At 51.9% G+C, this 18,674-nt stretch overlaps 1 protein-coding gene across 2 annotated transcripts in view; it reads left to right on the forward strand.

The window, feature by feature from the left end:
* Positions 1-371: 371 nt before the first annotated feature.
* PTPA (protein phosphatase 2 phosphatase activator) overlaps positions 372-18,674 on the forward strand; it is a 28,131-nt gene continuing 9,828 nt past the window's right edge. For both annotated transcript variants that reach the window (XM_075717147.1, XM_075717146.1), the window contains exons 1-8: positions 372-428; positions 2,969-3,069; positions 4,397-4,483; positions 9,701-9,826; positions 10,572-10,689; positions 12,225-12,324; positions 13,490-13,614; positions 14,115-14,215. In XM_075717147.1, the coding sequence (XP_075573262.1) occupies positions 404-428; positions 2,969-3,069; positions 4,397-4,483; positions 9,701-9,826; positions 10,572-10,689; positions 12,225-12,324; positions 13,490-13,614; positions 14,115-14,215 (783 nt within the window). In that variant the 5' untranslated portion in view covers positions 372-403. The remainder of the gene's footprint in view (positions 429-2,968; positions 3,070-4,396; positions 4,484-9,700; positions 9,827-10,571; positions 10,690-12,224; positions 12,325-13,489; positions 13,615-14,114; positions 14,216-18,674) is intronic.

Genomic DNA, 18,674 nt, shown 5'->3' on the forward strand with positions numbered 1-18,674 from the left:
GCAGGTTCCCGCTGTGCGGGGAGGGCGCGCCGCGGCCTGCGTCGGAGCGGGGATGCGGCTCATCTGTCAGCTGCCTTCTTCGGGAGTCGGTAAGAAGAGGCCTCCTGCTCACCGAGGCGCGCCTCCTCTCCCCTCCGCGCACAGCCACTCCGCGCGGCGCCGCAGCGCCCCGCACAAACATGGCCGCCCCGCCGTCCTGTGTGGGCAAGAGGAGGCGGTGCCCCGCACAAACATGGCAGCGTAGGGCACGACGGTGGCCGGGAGGGGCCTTGCCGCCTGCTGACGGCCCCGGGAGCGTCAGGGCCGGGCGGCGCGCCCTGCTCAAAGATGGCCGCCAGCGGCTTCGGCGTGTCCGGAGGTGAGAGGTGAGGGGTGGCAGCGGCGGTGGCCGGGCTCCGGGAAGATGGCAGAGAGCGAGCGGCGGGCAGGTGAGGGGCGGCCGGGGCGGGGCAGGGGCGGCTCCGGGGCCTTCTGGGCTGGGGGCTGCGCTCGGGGGCCCTTGAGGGGTGTCTTTGGGGCCGGGGTGCCGGGCCCAAGGTGTGCGGCGGGTGCGCCGCTGGGCCTCATGCTGCATGGGGGTCCTTGTTGGGCCGGGGGCGCCGGGCCCCAGGCTGCGGGGGGCGAAGGCAGCGAGCGGCCGGGCCTGTGGTGGGGTGAGGGGGGAGGGGGCTTTGCTGAGGTTACGAAGGGGCCCTGGAGCCCCCTGACCCCGGCCAGGTGGGGCGGGGAGCCCCGGCACCAGCCGCCCCCCGGCCCCGCTCCGGGCTGAGGCCTGCTGGGCCGTGAGCTGCCGGCACGGTTAGGGCCTGATCCCCCCGGGACGGCGAGGGCTGGGCTGGTGCTCCCTGAGGAATCCGCACCCGGCAGCAGGGATCGGGGCCGGGGGGACCTCTGCCCTGTGGGGGCTGACAGGGTGTGCGGGCCCGTCCCAGGGGCAAGGCGGTCGGGATTTGGGCTGCCGGAGCAGAGGGAGTCGGGGCTCCCTGTCACCCGTAGGCCATTTTTGGTGACTGTTTCCCGTTGCTGAGACGGGTGGTGTTTGCCGGTGTAGAAGTTCCGTCTTGTGGCTGGGTTTGATTCCCCCTCCCCACAACACGAGAGTAAGACTGGAAGCTCTGCCTTTGGCCAAGTTACCTCTCATCATAAAGCTAACCCTTTCTGCTCCTGTCTCCATCACACCATCGGTTTTGGACTTTTGCTTAGGGTTTTTTTTTTATATATAATATTGTAACCCCTGCAGTCCTCAGTGTGTTTCCTTCCTATCTATGGTATCTGTGGTCTCCTCCCCAAGCGGAAACACACAAAGTATGTGTCAGAAGAAGTGATGATTGAGAAACAAATGCAAAGAGAAGAAAAATGTTCTATGATGAGACAGAGGTTGGGCTAACACCTGCGTTCTCCTGGTCCAGGACACTGCCCTGGCCGCATCTCTGGTCTTTATGTGTCATCTGTATTAATGGACAAGTCAGTGTTTGCCTTTTTACACCACTGCTCTGGAGTTTTTCATTCTCTTCATGTTATAAGCTCTTTGAAAATAAGAGCTCCATCATTACAGTGCTAGTCACTGTGAGTTGTGTGCTGAATTTTCAGAAGAGAGGCACATGTGTCTTTCATTTAAATTCTTTGCGTGTAGTTCCTCTCATGCTTGTACCTGGAAGTTTTACTGTAACTTATGTGCCAGAACGAACCAAACGCGGTAACACCCTAGGCAGGTGATGAGACTGCATTTGTTCTGTAGATGGGGAACTTGAAAGGCAGAGAAGTTAAATGACTTTCTAAGGTTATGTGACAAGTCTATAGCAGACTCTGTGTTTCCTGGGACTCTGGATTCCTTTTTCCCTGATCTGCCTGCTAGATAGCACTGCTCTGCTGCAGAAAAGACTGCTGATGCTTCTGGGTAGTATTTTCTTTGTAAATGCAGCTAATAATATTTTTAAGGAATTGGTGTTTGGTGGTGTATGTTAGGGAGACAGTGCCTGAACTTGCTGTAGTGAGGAGAGCAGTCGCTGAAGTGTTGCCAGGGTGGCTGGTGCTGAACAAATGCCTTCAGATTTTCTAGGATTAAAAAGATGAACTGGGTGACTCTAACAGAATTCACAAATTCACATTAGCACCCAGTTTCCTTAACAGTGGTCTGCTGCACTGCCTCTTGCTATTAAAAGTTGTGCTTATAGGAGCATAATGCAAATTACCTCTATCCTCGTGATGCATTTCTGGCTCTGCTGTGTCCCATTGCGGGACTGCCGGCTGAGAGCAGAGCTCTGGAGAGCGTGGGGTAGGGGTTGCAGCAGGTTTGGGTCCTTGGTTCAGATGCCAGGGAAAAGAGCCCCTCTAATGCGTTAACAACTTACATTTGCATTGAATATTACATCCTGAGCTCTGAGAGAGCTTTAAAATTAAATGATCTTCATAGCTTCTACCTGGAAGAGGCTGTGTCCCGGCATACTGGCATACTCCGAGCCCCTGTGCTCCCTGGACCAGGGGCAGTGGCTCTGGACTGCCATCTGTTGAATTGCTCCAGCTTTGTCTTTGCAGGAGTTGTCCTTTTTAGTGGAATGCAGTTCAGGCTTAACACCCTAAAAACAATGCACGCTTAGTTTGTTAGGAGAGCTCAGTGCTTCAGCACGACCTAAGGCTTGTCTTCGCTAGACAGAAATAATTAAACTAGCTGGATGTTGTCTTTGTTATCTCCGGCACCAGCCTCTGTCTGGATGGGAAATGCATCTTTAGTGGTGAAAACAAACATAATGCCACTTTCTGAAGCCTTGCAGTGTCCTTGGGAGTATATTATCTGGGGATCAGGAGGATATTGTTTGGTGAGGAGGACTTGGTGAGATAATGGCGCAAGCTGGGATGGATTTGTTTTCTTTCTGTCTCCTGAGAAATGAATGTTGATTTCTAAGAAAGGAAGATAGAGGATTTCTTCTTTTCCACTGCCTCTATTTTACCTCTTTTTTGCATCTCCCAGGCGCCTCTGAGGAGGTGACTCCTCCCCTACAGCAGAGCTTCATGATCCCCAAAAAGGAGATAAACATGGTTTCTGACATGGCCAAGTGGAAGCGCTCTCAGGTATGGCTCTGGGGCCAGGGAAAACTGGTAAGTGCTTATTATGCTTCAGTGGCAGCCAGGTCTGGTCTGGGAGCAGCCACGAGGTACAGCTGGTTTGGGCAAGTAATGGGGAATTAATTTATTTGTGTTTTAAAACAGAAGAGTCACTGCCTATTTGTAGGAAAACGACTTGGTAGTGAAGTGTGGAGTCTGGCAGCCAAATGCTCTGACAAAGGAGTGAGCCAGGGAGAGCCCAGAGGTTGAGGGAGACCGTAGATGCTTAAAAATTATTACTGCTCCCTCCCAACAAGCTAGATGAGAAGCTGGTAACTATTTTATCCTACCTAGCCTGTACGTTGTATCGCAACTGGATTTACACAGTGCTGTTTGACCTCAGCTTGAACATGGTCCTGCTGCCTGGCCCTGTAATAGCACCAGGCTGGGTTGGTTCCTGGGGCCTTCCCACCTTACTGTACTGGAAAGAGCTCTGGAGCCAAGGCCTTCAATTTCCTGGATAATTTTTGTTTACAGTATGTGTGGAGCCGGTGGAACAGGCAGGTTCTGCCCTCTCTGCCTTTGAGGGATTGGTGTGTTAGCCCAGACTTGTCCCACCTCTTAGGAGCAAGTTCTCGCTTGATGACTGATCTGTGATGTCTTAAGAGAAGCTTATGTTACAGCCAGGTCTCAAGCAAACCTCAGAGTGCAGCTTCCTTTGTTAAGTCACCTGGCTTTAAGGACTTGCTCCTGGTCAGGATTTCTGTGCAAGAGGGGCCCAAGGAGGGAGGGGTGGCAGTGTGCTAGTCTGATGTTTTCAAAGACTTAGAGCTGTGGAGCTGCACTGGATATGATGCTTCAAAAGCAGCCAATTTAAAGAGAAGAGCGGTGAGGAGCCTGGGCTGTCTCCCACTTCTCCATCATGCATGAGCATGGGAGAAGAGTAGAAGGAGGAAAGGGGAGATAATGGCATAGGTCTGGGAGAAGCAGTGCAGAGCAGGATGTCTAGGCACAACTGAGACTCTGCAAAGTCGAGGAGTTTGGATTTGACCTGATAGCACACAGGGAGCTGAGGGAATGATTTTGGGGGCAGTGCAGTAATTTTTAGGATTCTTCTCTCTGTAATTTTTTACAGTGATGCAGAGTTCTTAGTGCAATCGCCATCTGCCTCTGATGTCTGCCAAAAATAGCTGTAACCTCACAGCAAGCCCTGCACCCTGGGTGTCTCCAAGAAAGCAGTGTTGTGTGTTGGGAAAGGTTCCCTTGGTGCGCAGGAGTGCTCTCATTGTGCGTTGCTTGTTCAGACAGACTGTGGATATTCACTAACGCCCTGATCTCTCGGGTGTGTTTGCAGGCATACGCAGATTACATGGGCTTCATCCTCACTCTCAATGAAGGTGTCAGGGGCAAGAAGCTGACCTGCGAATACAAAGTTTCAGAGGTAGGAGAAGAGTTTGGATCCCCTTGTTTCTCCTTTTCTGCCTTTTTTTTTTTTCTTTGTTTTTTGGCTCTACAGTGAATATTTCCTAGGTGAGGAATGAGTTGGCAGCTTATCTGGGAGCCAGGGAGAATAAATGCGGTTGGGTTATGCTTGGGGATGCAAATGGCAGCCTGCAGTCCTCCCCCCAGGATGCAGAGGCTCTGTGTCTACTTGCTGGATAGGAAATCAAGCAAGTTACAAGTGGACAGAAGCTGGTGGTGAAAAGGAGGATGCAGAAAGGACATGTTTTGACCCTGTTTTCACAGTCTGGCTTCAACCACTGATGTTTCGAAGATGTGGTATTCCCTCTTGGTTGCCAGCAAAAAGCTGAGATGTCTGTACCGTTCCTGTTCTCCCACTGGCCTTTCTGTGGGACTTTGGGCAAATCACTCGTCTCGCTGTCCCTGGGCTTCCTTGTTGCTCAGACTGTGTTAACAGCACTAATCTCCTCGGCCCATGCTGTAGCTGAGCTGCGCGAGGTCTGGTTTGACAGCGTGTGAGCTCAAGGCATGTCATTGAGTGGATCTGGACCAAGGGTTGTGCTGAGGGCTACGGGGGCTGTGGAGCGCGCAGGAGGGCTGCACTGGGGAGGTCGGTTTAGCCTGTGGGGCAGGATCGCTGTTTCCAAGGTGTTAAGCAGAAAGGACCTATTTTTTCCCCTTGCATTAATGTGACTGTCACCTGGTTCTGCCTGCTGCCGCAGCTGGTTTTAATGCCTGCTCACCTTATCAGGGCATGGCGAGATCGTTTGGAGCCAGGGAGGAAGGGCAGGCATCCTCAGTGGTGGTACTGCCTGGCCTCAGCCATGCTCGGTGCTGGCCTGAGGTCTCTCTGGGTGCTGCTGTGATCTGCAGAGCGTATGTTGGCCACCAGCTTCGCTTCTGTGTTGCACGCTGGATCCCCCTCCCTTGTTCTGCATTGCAATGAGGAAATTCTTGGGTACATTTTTACTGCTCAAACTTATCACAGCTCTGCAAGAAAGCTGGGAATAGTCTAAAAAGATGTAGGCAGAATGGGAAGCAGGCTGGGCCCTGTGTGTTTATAGCTTCACTCTGGTGTGGGAAGGCAGCCTACCATGATCTTTAACCTAGTCATTTATGTTTGAAGGAGGCATGTTAAGTCCAGCCTTCCCTTCTAGGAGCCAGCGTGTGAATGAGAAACTTGCTTGTAGTGCATGGGGGGGATCAGGGATAATGAGTCCCTCCCTAACAGGCTTTGTGTCTGCCTTTTGTTCCTTCAATTCAGTAGAAACTGCTGTCAAATGCTGCTCTTGTTTTCCATTGTTTCCATTTCACCTTTGAGTTTCGTCTTTGTCACAATCTCGCTCATTCCCAACCATTCACGGAGCTGTTCTAGGGAAACAAAACATTAAAAATGAGCAAAACAAAGGGGGAACCCCTCCCGGCCCCTTCTGCCCAATCCCTTTGAGCTGTCAGCTATCTAGGAAAAGCTGTATCAGGGCTCTGTCTGTGCAGCAGATCCCTCTTGGAGTGAATATTTTCTATCTGCAGTCCCAGTCCAGCTGATAAACGAGACACGATCCTGACTGCTCGGGAAGTGGCAGGGAACATGTCTCATTCCCCTCGCGCTGAGGAGAGCAGAAGCCTGTGACTTGAGGCACAGGTGGAGCATCCCCAGGGTTGCCTTGTTGATGAGGTTGCCTGTTCACGCGGGTTCGTTTGTAGATCAAACTGCTTATCTGTGCTTTTAAAGGCTCAGCCCCTTGTGGCCTCTGCATCTCTGCTCTGCTTTCTTCTCTTTTGCCGTACCTGCTGCTGATGTGCTTTTGTGCCGTCCCATCTTCCTCCCTGATCAAATGCTGGGGACGCCTTCCTTTGGCAAATGACCTCCTGGAATCCTTTCTGCTGAATGCGTATCCTCTCCATGACTTACTGATACTGCTTTGCCGTGGAAAAAAAAAGAAAGTATGGTCTGCTCTGCTTTGAAAGAGACAGCTTAATGGTTTCTAGAGTAGCGTGTGTCGATACCAAACTGTCTGCTGGAGCGAGAGCTGGATCCTTTGGGGGCTGAGCCCCTTCTGAGACTTGCTGAGCTTGCTCTGCTGTTACTGAAAAATTGCGTGGAGCTGTCTGGGGTTTTGCTGGAGGCATCTGACAACTAGTGATAGCTGAGCTCTTGTTCAGGACTCTGGCGTAGACGCTCTGTCTGGCACAAGGTTGTATGACTGATAGGCTGTGACCTGCCTTCCCCTCCTGGAGGGAGTGTTTTTCACATGGGGATCCGTGCAGCGATTGCTGGGGCTGCAGCCTGGAGCAGTTTTTCAAAGCTGCGACTTTGATCAGAGGAGCAGTGCAGCAAGGAGGAGGTTAATTTTGGCCATGAGAGGAGCAGACCTTCCCTTCAAACAGCTGGCTGCACTGGGGGAAACTGGCTGGCCTTGTGCTCTGGTTCCAAGAGGGAAGTGGGGGAAGCAGCAAATGCCCCGATTTTAGCAGCTCCCCCCTCTGACCGGGCCCGAGGGACCCACAGGGGCAGGCCTGGTCCCCGTGGGCAGCTTTGGCTGCCATGATGCCTTCTCAGCACCTCTGTCTGCCTGGCCCCTGCTCTTGAGAGATGCTGACAGGTCTCTGCTCTGTAGGAGGCTCTGTGGTTTGCCTTTGGGACTGGTGGCAGACTCAGGGTCAAGGGGATGCAAAATCAGCACAACGAGAAGACCAAGGAGAGTGGTGGGGGAGGCTGCCCTTGCTTTGATCACTGGAAAGGTAAAGCAAAAATAGAGCTTAAAAACCCAGCCAGGCAAAACAAGGCTGCAGTGGTGCTGATGGTTGTGTTCCCGTAAGCTCTGCTCTTCCCCTCCTTCTCCCCTGCTGGGGTCAGCCCTGGATGCACAAGTTTCCTCTGCTGGACAATGGGAAGCTGCTTCTTTTAGTAACCCCCTTTTCAAAGGGCCTTAAGCCCAAAACGAGCCGCATCTCTTTAATTATTTATTGGCATGGCTGAGCCAGCAGCTGGGTCCTGCTCTCCCGTGTTCAGTGGGGTTGGGCTTTTTAATCCCTTTAAAGAAAGCGAGTGGGGAAGGGGAGGTTTGACTCTTGCACTCCCCAAGGCCTGTAGGCAGATCTGGGGAGGGGGAAGGAGCTGGTCCTTGCCAGCCATTTATCCAGGCAGCACTGAGTGCTTGCTGAGAGGGGTTTGAAATACGGTAGCTGCTCATAATGAGCTGCTGGTGCCGGCGGATAAATCACCAGCACGATTTAATTATTTAAGGCAACCCAGTACAGGGGACGCTGTTGCTTAATTGGAGGGGAATGCAATAGCCAGAAAGGAGTAGAGCTGAGTCCAAACCTGGCCTGGTGCAGTGGGAAGATGCTGGGTTTCTGCAGTGCTTTGGGCAGCAGGGAGCTGAAGCAGAGCGGGTCACGCTGTCTCGGTCCCCGCAAATCTGGGGCACTAGCCTTTTAGTGGCTCTACCTTCCAGCCTCACCAGGGCACCCAGAGCTTCTGACCCCCTTGTCCCTTGGCACTTTGGTCTTTTGTGTTCCTGGTGTGCACAGGTCTTGTCCTCTATCCCAGCCTCTAGCCTCGCTCAGTGGCCAAGTGTCAAGGTCCTGTGGGGTGGGTGGATCCCTCCCCTGCCTGATCCTGTTTCCCGCTGGCTGATCCCACCGCATTCTTGGCTCCTGAGGAACTGCTGTCTGTGGGAGGCTGTGTCTGCCATGAGACCCTTCCTTCTGGGAGTGGAGGGCATGGGGAGCGATCTGCAGCTGGTTCAGCAGCAGCATGGCTCTGCCATGCCTGTCTCTTCACCCGCCCCCTTCGAGTGGCACTTCAAGGGCTAGAAATTTGCTGGGCTCGGCTGTTTCCTTGTCGTCCCAGCAGGCAGCGTGAAGAATTGAACCACAGCCCAGGAGACCAGCCGGCTTCACACGGTCGATGCCTCCAGCAAAGTCAAACCAGCCGCTGCTTCTTCTGTCCTCTTTGTCCCCTTGAAGGAGGAATCCCCTCTTGAGATAGAGGAGCCTACATTGCCCGGGGCCTGGCCAGCTGCTGTGGCGGCTGACGGCTCTCCAACTGCTTGGAGTCTGGTGAGGAGAATCCCAGAGCCTCTGGCAGGCTTGACCAGTTGTCGGCAGAGCCTCCTAAAACTGTTTGGAGCTGCTTAAAGTGCTGCCTACAGTGCTGCCTCTTGGTGCGTGGCATGTAGCCGTTCCCCAGCTGTATGGGCAAGGCAGGGAGGAGGCTGTGTGCATTGGCCAGCCCTGGTCCTAACAGTACGGCTTGAGACGTTGTGCTGTATCGCCTGTTGCACCTCTCTTCTTTTCCTTCATGGCCACAGAAGTGCCTCCTCCAGGCACTCTCGTACATCCCACGCAGGTTCCTCACTTTCTCCTTCCAACGCAAAGTGTAAGAAAGGTGGCTCTCTTGTCTTGTTGTTGCATTTGTCTTCCCATCAGCTTTGTGTTTATATTGAGACATTTCTCTGATAGCTAAGAGCTTTTCATGCTTGCTCTGATGAGACCACTGGTGGGCAAACCAGGCTGCCTATTCCCCTGGGTAGGTTGTATTTTTGCCACATGCACTGGGTATCCCTGGGTTGGAGCTGCCGTAACAGTCTGGCTGGTATGAGTTTGAAGCAATGGGAATCAAGCTGAGAAGGTTGACTTGCGATTAGGCACTGGGTGCTGTACAAACGCTAACACCATCACTGCTAATCCTGGCTCCTAAGGGACACTTCAGGACAAAGATTAGAGGCCTTCAGAAGGGCCTCTAAATCACATTGTCAGCCACTGGTGAGGATATATGGTAAGTGCTGTGGTGTATCCTGTGGGGGGGACAGGACCCTCAAGATTCAGAGCCTGAGTTTTCTGTTGGAGGTCCCTGCTTCTCTGTCCTGTATGTCCTACAGCTAGGAGCTTGCTGTAGCTCTTCGCCCAGAGGTTTTAGACCATTGTGCTGTTACAGCTCATGAAAGACTGTGTGGGTGACTGGAGAGCCTGCCTCAGGCTGGGCTTTGTACTGGACTGATCTTCTGAGGGGAAGGACGGTTTTCCCGGCCCCTCTGCATTTTGGGGGTTGTTGGCACATCCCGTTTCCGCTTGCCACTCTTAGGAAGGATGGTGTGGGCTTTAACGACTCCAATCCAGGGCAGAGATGTTGGAACCTGAGGGACTGCTCTGTTTATGTCACCGTGACCCCTCATCTTCTTTGTCTCTATAGCCCATTGAAAAGCTGGTGGCTCTTCTGAACACCCTTGATAGATGGATCGATGAAACCCCGCCAGTGGATCAACCTTCTCGCTTTGGGAACAAAGCCTTCAGGACCTGGTATGCCAAACTAGACCAGGTGAGCATGTCTGTCACGAGCAGTGTTACATGCAGTCCCTACAGAAGGGCAACATGCCCAGCAGGGGTAGCAGAATGGCTTCGTTGTTGCGTGGCAGCCAAGCAGCCTGCAGAGGAATTGCTCAGATAAGCTGTGAAGGATCCACCTCTTGATATGCATTTTTTACCCCTGATTTGGTGCTGTTTTCTCCTCTTATGAGAGCACATGGTCCATGTAAATGCTCTTGGCTGGGTCTCCAAGTCCTGGACGGTCCACGAGGGCCCTCTAAGCCCAAGGAGCAGCTTTGCCTTGTAACTGCCCACTGCGTCTGCTAGCTGATGGGTGACATGCAAAATCAGAGGAAGGTTGTGAAACTGCTCGACTTCTTCAGCTCAGAGCACTTGCCCTGCATTGAGCCCTGGAGGTGGCACAGGCTCAGTCCCAGCAGCAATGAGCTTGCAGGCAGTCTGCTGCCCTGTTAATGCTTTTGTCCTGGAGATGACTCAGTGGGTAACTGGGTTGATACTTGGATGGCGAAGCTTTTTTTTCCTACAGGATGTGTGTGGCCTGGGTAAGTGTCAGGGCAAGCTCTTCCCGAATTGCTCCATCTCTGGAGAAATTGCTCCTCTGTCATACTGGCTCTGGCCATTGTGGGAGTGCACCATTGCAGCTCCCACTCTGCAGTAGTGTATGTGCAGAGGGTGACTTGCTCCTGGGGACTGTGACAAATCTGCACTCATTTGAGAGAATCTTTTGTGTCTTTCAGGAAGCAGAAAAGTTGGTGGCAACAGTGATCCCCAAGCATTTGGCTGACGCAGCTCCAGAAGTGGCCGTGTACCTGAAGGAATCTGTGGGGAACTCCACCCGCATTGACTATGGCACAGGTACCTGGGCATGCATGTTGCTTGGGACTTCACTTCCTTGGGTAGTGACCCTTTGGAGCCTGGTGCTTCATTTATTTAAATATGTTATTGCCACTTTTTTAGTGCCAGCTTGATACAAACACCTTCCTTCTAAGGGCCTTCTCACCCTTACGTCCAGTGTGGGCTGTGACTGAGAGAGCTGGGGGTGGGAGCAGGGCACCCTTTTCAAGTCTCATCTGAAGAAATGTGAACGAAGCTGTGTAAGCCATTGTGGGATAAGCTGTAGGAGCTGCTTTTCTGCATACAGCAGTCCTGCATGGCTGATCTGCAATAGGCAGTTTAGAGGGATAAAATACAATTACTTGAATTGGAACTGGAATGGGCACCAAGTTTGTGTTCAGTGGGAGGTAGTTTGAAGTCTGGTGCTCCCTAGAAGTGACATCACTGCTTACAGAGGGGCTCTGAAACCTGAAGGTAGAAGCATTTTGCGCCTAAGGAGACACTGAATTGCAGGTTGGAGTAACTACACTGGCTTCAGTTAGACTTAAATCCAGAATCTTCTACATGCTCTGCTCCTCTGTCTGGAGGACGGGTGGTGTGCTGAAGAGAGTGTCCTCACCAAAAGGCAGAAGAGCAAGACACTGTGGGTGCAAGGAAACATGACTTTAGGCCTGGGCAGGGTGAAGAGGACGTGGGTAAAAGGGTGAAGAGCTGGCAGCTGAGCAGTGCTTGCCAGGAGAGCTGCGGCTCGCCGGCACCAGGGGGAGATGTTGCCTTTGGAAAGGGCCCCACTGGCTGGGGTTTTGTCAGCTCAGGGAAGGAAATTCAGCCTTTCCTCCCCTCCTGCGTGTCCCAAGCCCATGCCCTAGCTCACAGTGGCTTGACCAGAGGTGAGCTTTGTTCCTACACTGGCAGCTGCACTTCTTCATAGCGTGGAGCTGCTGATCTTGTACCCTCCCTTATTCTGTGGTCCTTTCCACTAAAAGACATTGCTCTGGTTTTGCTGTTTGTTTCTTTTCCTTGCTGTTAGCTGGAGAACCAAGCTGCAGAGGCTCAGCCTGAGATCCCAGTACCTTCTGGGATGGACTGTTCCCAGCAGCATCATGGGATCTGCATCCTTCTGACACAGATATTTTTGAAGCGGGAGGAAATCTGTTTATTTGCAGATGTGAGGTTCTCTTGCATCCCCTGAGCAGACAACTCTGCAGTGCTCCACTTCCCCTGCTGTGCCAAGCTCCTGGGAAAGGCCCTGCCTTGCTCCCAGCACACCCAGTTTTGGAGCTGTTTTTCCTTAAGAACTCTTTTTTTCCCTCAGAGTTAATAATCACCTTATGAATGTCTAGAAGGTATACTTTGGGTGGGTGCTGTGTGGGGATGAAATATTGTCAGCTCATGTCATTAACAGGATGAAGTAGCACCTTAGGGACAGCTGGATGGGGCTCTTGACACATGGAATGTGACTGCTGTGACTTCTGAAGAGCCGTTGTCCCCACAGAAAGGTTGTCCTGTGGACCAGAGACACCAGTGTCACATCTCTTTATCTCTTTTAACTCCAGGGCACGAAGCTGCATTTGCAGCCTTTCTCTGCTGCCTCTGCAAAATCGGTGTGCTCAGAGTGGATGACCAGATGGCCATTGTCTTTAAAGTATTTAACAGGTGAGGTAATTGAAGGAGAAGGGCTGGAAGCATTGGGCTGTTTGGGGGCAGATCCCTGACAGTGTCCGCTTCCAGCTGTCTGAGATGTGTGAGGTGTTACTGCCGGTTCTGTACACCAGACTCCTCCAGTGGTCTGGGCAGATTGTGCCCCCTTTCTTCCACTCATCTGCACCCATTTGGTGAGAAATTGTAAGAAGAGCCTCCTGCTGGGGTGTAAGCTGGGCAAATCAAGAGCCTTCTACAAAGATGTGTACATAATTAGGGAATGTGAGCACTGAAGGGCTTGCTGGCCTAAGGAAGAAGGGCAGAATGGGAAAACTGAAGACAAATTTAGGCAAAATTAGGAGGCAGATGTACTTTCTAATGGACTGTACAGTGACCCACTGTAACCATCTCCAAAAGAGGTGATATCACCTTGTGTGTTAGAGGCTGAGTGTCTTTCTGAAGAGTTACTTTAGCTGAGCACAAGTTACTGAGCTCCACAGAAGTATGTGGGTGAAGCTCTGTGCTTTCTAATAGACAGGAATATCTGATCAGATGATCTAACATCTCTTCAGGCATTAAAAAAAAAGAAAAAAATCTGTGAAACTGGCAGGCCTTCACTGCTCCTCTAGATGTGTTTCCAGCCCAGGAGGTAGAGTTGGTAGTGATGAAACTGGTGGAATGTGTGTTTGGAGTCCAGAGATCTAATCCCAGCTGTATCGCTGCTTGGTGACATAGAAACAATTTCCTTCAATAGTACTTCCACCTGGAAAGTGGAAGTAGCGGTTGCTGTAAGGTGGAAAGCTTTCTGAGCTCTTTTGGAAGTTGTTGAAGGAGGGTGAAGTATCAATGTTTTCAAGTAACAGTGGGGGTTGGGAAAGATCTGCACCAATATAAGACACTGCAGATGAAGTAAACCCCTGCTACTTGCTTTCTTAGTGAATTTGGTGTAAAAAAAAAAAAACAATTTTTAAAAGGTGCTGCTATTTGCTGCTATACCTACCATCAGGCTGCTTTCTGTGGCAAAGGAGCTGAATATATATGTACTGTGCTATATGTGGGGGTCCTGCTTACAAGTGATAAAGTTGTGTCCTTCTCCAAACTGGTAGTTCTTGTCCTCATGTAAGTCAATGAAGACAGAAGAAGGCCTTGTCTTAACCTTTCCTTCTCTCTTTGGTCTCAGGTACCTAGAAGTGATGCGAAAACTTCAGAAGACCTACAGGATGGAACCTGCTGGCAGCCAGGGCGTGTGGGGCTTGGATGACTTCCAATTTCTACCTTTCATATGGGGCAGTTCCCAGCTGATAGGTACTAATAAAAATCTTCTCGTGTCCCAGCCTGCCCCCTGCCCTGTCTGTCTAGGTTGCAAAGAAGATGGGGCTTGGGACTGACTTTTAAATTCAAATATGTCAAATCTGTGTATAATAGAGCAGAAGAGTTTGCTTGGAGCTTGGACTTTTTTCTTCTCAGCTTTCCAAATCTAGTTGCTTAGGTTGGGAGATGGAAGGCTTCTTTGTACAGTACATCTGTCTTCATTGCAATGACTACAAGCTTTTTAAAAGGACAGTCTTGGTTTTGGTGCTAGAAAACACATTTTCTGCCCTGGGGAGTTTACCAGGTGCTCTCACTGCTGAGGCACTGGAGTGGGAGATGAGATGGAAAGGAGCAGCTCTGTGCTGACTTCTGAAGAGTTCTGATGGGAGAACCGTGTTTCTTCTGGAAGAGGGGCAGGACAAGACCTGATTGAACTTGGTCTCAGAAGGGGGGTGCCATACAGGTTACTTCCTGTTGTCTCTTACTCTTTTTAGACCATCCAAATCTGGAGCCTCGACACTTTGTTGACGAGAAGGTAGTAAACGAAAACCATAAGGACTTCATGTTCCTGGAGTGCATCCTCTTCATTACAGAGGTGAGGACTGGAAGGTTTGTTCCACAGGGAAGTTCTCTTGACATTAGATACTTGGCTCTGGCTGTGGTTTTCTCTTCCTCCTTTGCTTGTTTGTTTGCTCTCATGGAACTGTGCAGATGAGCCATTGTTGCATGTCTGAGGGGGTCTCTTTGAATGAGTTGAGACAGGGATGTTGAGAGGAAAGTACAATTAAGCTAGATGGACTGTGGACTGCAGTTGAAGGGAGCTCTAACAAGAGCAAGCAAATAACCTTGGATCATCACTTGGATCAGTCAGTGGGAACTTGGATGGAGAAGACTGGTGCCTGCAAGTATGCTAGGAAGATGAAGTAGGACCTGCAAAACGACTGGGCTTGCCAAGATAACCTCCCTTCCCTCCAGCTGTTGGGTGCTGCCTGGCAGGCCCTGAGCCTCCCCTCGCTTAGGGCAGGCTCCGAAATCTCCGTGCAGCTTGGTCTCCTCCAGATTCTACCAAAAGAGTTGCCCATTAAATGCTCCTTATTTGCAAATGATCCAGAGCAGAGATGGTGCTGAGGTTCACCCAGCTGGCAATGCTATCAGGATGATGTTTCTGCTCAAGCTCTCTATGGCCCTTGGGTGAGGGACTGGTGATACTCAGCACGTTGCCAACTGTGGGCAGTGTTTCTCAATGAGGGAGCGCATGGCTTTCTGCCCTCAGCTGCAGTGGATGACCTGGCTGTGTTTCTACCGTCCCCCTTGCTGCATGGTCTGGTCAGGGAGAGCAAGAACCACATGCTCTGTTGTGGTGAGGGATTTCTTGTCTCTGGCAAGAGGGAGTTGATGGAATTAATTTTGAAGGACAGAATGCGGTTCTTCCCCTTTGTTCTGTTCACTTCCCCCCCACCCCCACCCCCCCCCCCCGCCTCTCTAATTTAGTGATTAGATGAGAAGGGATGTTACAGAATATGAACTTAGCCTTTCATGTAGGAAATTGTCATGGGAGCCTTTGGCCCAAACCCCAGGAGGTGCTGTGTCAAGTCCTGCTGAATCTAGTAGGGTTTGTTGGTACTTAGCACCTCACAGGGTTTAACCCTTAATGCAGAGATAAATCATGCCATGGGTAGTAAAGAGGCACTGGCAGAAGAGATCAAGATGAGGACAGGAAAGCAGGAGCTTAAGATTTAGTTTAATTTGGGCCTCTGTAATATCCAGACAGTGCACTAACCTGTTAAAAACATAAAAACGTGCATCTCTTGACGTGTGTAGAAAATTCTGCAGTGTATGGATGACATGTAGTTTAAAATACACAGCACCATATTGCTTCTTCAGGTCGCTCTGCTTTTGCCTGTAGAAAGTTAGCTTTTTAGTAGGCGTTCAAAATAAGTGATTTCACTTCTTTTTCCGCACATGTGTTGAGAATCATGGAATTTGGTGTTTCTGCTGTGTCCCTCAGTGCCACCTGGTGGCAGGGAGCCCTCCTCTCCGGCCCTCCTGGCATGAGCTGCCAAGGGATGGCAACAACCTGGATTATCAAATGCATGGTATTTTCAATCCATCTTCATGCAGGCACTGTTTCCTTTTTGTAAAGATTTTGCTTTTAAAATTTGGTTTTTTCCTCTCCCAAATGCCTGGGAAGGCTGTTACTGCCACTAGGGGGGGCTGAGGCAGCCTTGAGTGCCCTCCAAATGCTTTCTCTCCAAAATCAACAACAAAACAAAATAGCAGGGAAAGAGACAGAAGGGATTAAAGACTTTAATAAATGAACAATATTCTTTTCTTCTGAGCTTGTCAGCTGGAAACAGGTCTCCTTTAAAGGTGTTAAACACGTAGCAAACACCACCACAGTTCCCATAGTAGGTCTGGTACGTCTTACTGACATGAGAGCAGGTTTTGTTTCAGCGAGCTACAACCGAGGTAGGTTGTTTTCCTTCAAATGAGAGAATATTCTCTTGAGCAGATATTTTTCTCTGCCCCTGGGTGACGTTTCAGGGATATGAATATACGCTGTCGTGGTGTTTGCCACGTGTATATTTAAACCTTGGGCTCTTAAAGTAGCAGTGCGATGATGTCCAGGCTGAACCCGCCGAGGCACCCTCTTACAGCAGCACCACCCTGCACGGCGCACAGGCACAACAGCGAGCCTTGCATAAGCTGGCCCGCTGTTGAGAAACCTGCAGGGTGGTTTTGGACCTGAACACGTGGTGCTTGAATAGGGTGAGGTTTACGGAGCCGGCTGGGACTTGAGCTGTCCCCCTGCTGCCACCTTGCCTGCCAAAGTGTGCTGCGGTACCCGTCGGTGCGAGGATGAGGAGCGTTTGGGAGCATCTCTGCAGTGCCTGCCACAGTAGGGCCTGTGGACAGCAGTGATGGCTGGGCTGTGTGTGTTTGTGCGGAAGAGGGGGGCCAGGTACGCCCCAGCTGTTGCCGTGGATCAGTGCGATTGCCCAGAAGCTTTTCCGAGGGCCCAGGGCAGGCAGCAGGAATTTCAGCTTCAATCTGGCTTCTAAATTTGGAGGTTTGGGAAGGGAGGGCTCGGATTTCGGCTGGAAGGGAAGGAGCTGACAGGAAAGCACGGCCTCAGCCGTCCCCCTCCCCCCGGCACTGACAGAGGAACCATTTACAAAAGGCCGATTCTCTTGGGAACCGAGAGGCAGGAACGCCGCGTCTGTGAGTAATTTCCTGCTCAATATGGCTGCTCTGACTCACTCTGTTCCCCTGGGGTCACTGCGGGACTGCAGCGCACTCGCCGCCTCTCGCTCTCCCCCCTGGCTCTCCCTCTTCGCCCTTTGTGGCTGGAAGGAGATGATTTCTTTTGTTCCCCCCCTCGTCCCCCTTATTTTTCCCTCCCCAGTTTGAAACCGTAGCCAAGCCGTCCCTCACCGGACGCCCTGGGTGAGGAGGGCCGTGGTGGCGGCCGTGCCAGGCGCTCACACAGCCCCAGGCATGAGCGTGGGGCTGGCCATCCGCGCTCGCCTCCTCCGTGCTCACCCCAGCTTGGGAAGGGGAGAGAAGCAAAGCACAGTGGTGGTGGCTGACGCAAGCTGTGCCCCTGCAAAGGGCGGCAAAGCTGGAGGAAGGTTTGGTGTCGAAACGCATGCAGCCAAATCTCTGATACGGGGGGGGATGCTTTGAGCAGACCGCCTGGCGCTGAGCTCCCCGGCAGCCTTTAACTCGGGTGCCTGCCAGTGCCAAATCCTTGCGTTTAATAATGCGCCGGCTCTGTCGGGTAACGTTGTGCTTTGTGTATCTGTGCGTTTCATCTTGTATCTGCAAGGAAAGCACACACGGCAAAGGGGAGCGGGAACGGCCGAGTGGCTCATCCGTCATCCCCCAGCTCACAAGAACTGCCAAGGGGAAGCGGGGATGTGTCTGTACTCTCCCGGCAGTGGGCAAAACTACAGACCCGCTTCCCCCAGTGCTCTAGCCCTGAGGTTGGCAGGTTTGAAACATGATGTCCTCCAAGCAGTGGGGTTTTTTGGGTTCCTCCCTGCCCTTTCCCTCTGTCTTTCCCTGCTGCAGGCTGGTGCCACACAGACCTTGCAGAAGGGCAGCAGCAATTTCCCAAAGCAGATTGATCAGCCTTGCTTGCTTTTACAGTCGGCAGAGAGGTGGTTTTGGAGGTTCTTTTCCCACCCTTGCTCCAGGCCTGTGCGTGCATGGAGGGAAGGGCTTGGTTGTTCAAGCCCCGAGTCAAGAACGAGAGTCCAAGAGATTCCTCTCTCCCCACGCTCCTTTTTAGCGTGAGCTTCGGCCTTGTGGTTTCTGATGTCATGGGAACTTCTCTCAGTCAGAGTGGCTGCGTTGTATTTCTTTTTCTCCCCGAGGGTCTGTTTTTGTTCATGGAGGAGAAGGAGAGACAACTACCCAGGGAATCTACATACAACTGTCCCTGATTGCAGCTTCCCCCATGCCCTCGCTCCTCCAAACCCCTCACCCTGGGAGGAGAAACACTGGAGTATTTAAAAAAAAAAAATCTAAAGCATCTGCTGCAAGCTAGCAACTCACAGCTCTGGAGCTGGTTTGGAGAACAGGACTGGAGCATGTCCCCTCGGCTTCTGCCTCCCCCCAGAGCCCTCCTCTGCTAGAGGCAGGTGTGGAGTGGGCTGCGGACACCGGAGCTGCTGCCAACCTGCGCTGCCCTCTGTATTCAGGGAAGGCAGCAGCGGTTGTCGCTGCTGCTTGTTGTTGATCTGAATGGGGAATGAGTCATTTTCTTGGAAAGCCCAGCAGTGCTGCACTGGGAGGTTTCTGGGTAGAATAGGAACAGCGTTGAGCCAAGCTCTACTGGAGGGAGGGGGGGAGAACGGGACTTATGTGGGGCTTTTTTAACGCAGTCATTAAAAGGGAGGTGTGCAGAGGGAGGTCTGATTAGGAAAGCGTGGCAGGAAGAGACTTAATTTTATCAGGGAAGGGGGGAGCTGGATTGCCACGGCTTCATGTGATGTGGCCGCAGCGGGAGGGAGCGCAGAGGGAGGGAGGGAAGGCGCAGTGAGGTGGCT

Source organism: Pelecanus crispus, chromosome 9, assembly GCF_030463565.1.
Source record: "Pelecanus crispus isolate bPelCri1 chromosome 9, bPelCri1.pri, whole genome shotgun sequence".
In the NCBI taxonomy this organism is placed as follows: Eukaryota; Metazoa; Chordata; class Aves; order Pelecaniformes; family Pelecanidae; genus Pelecanus; species Pelecanus crispus.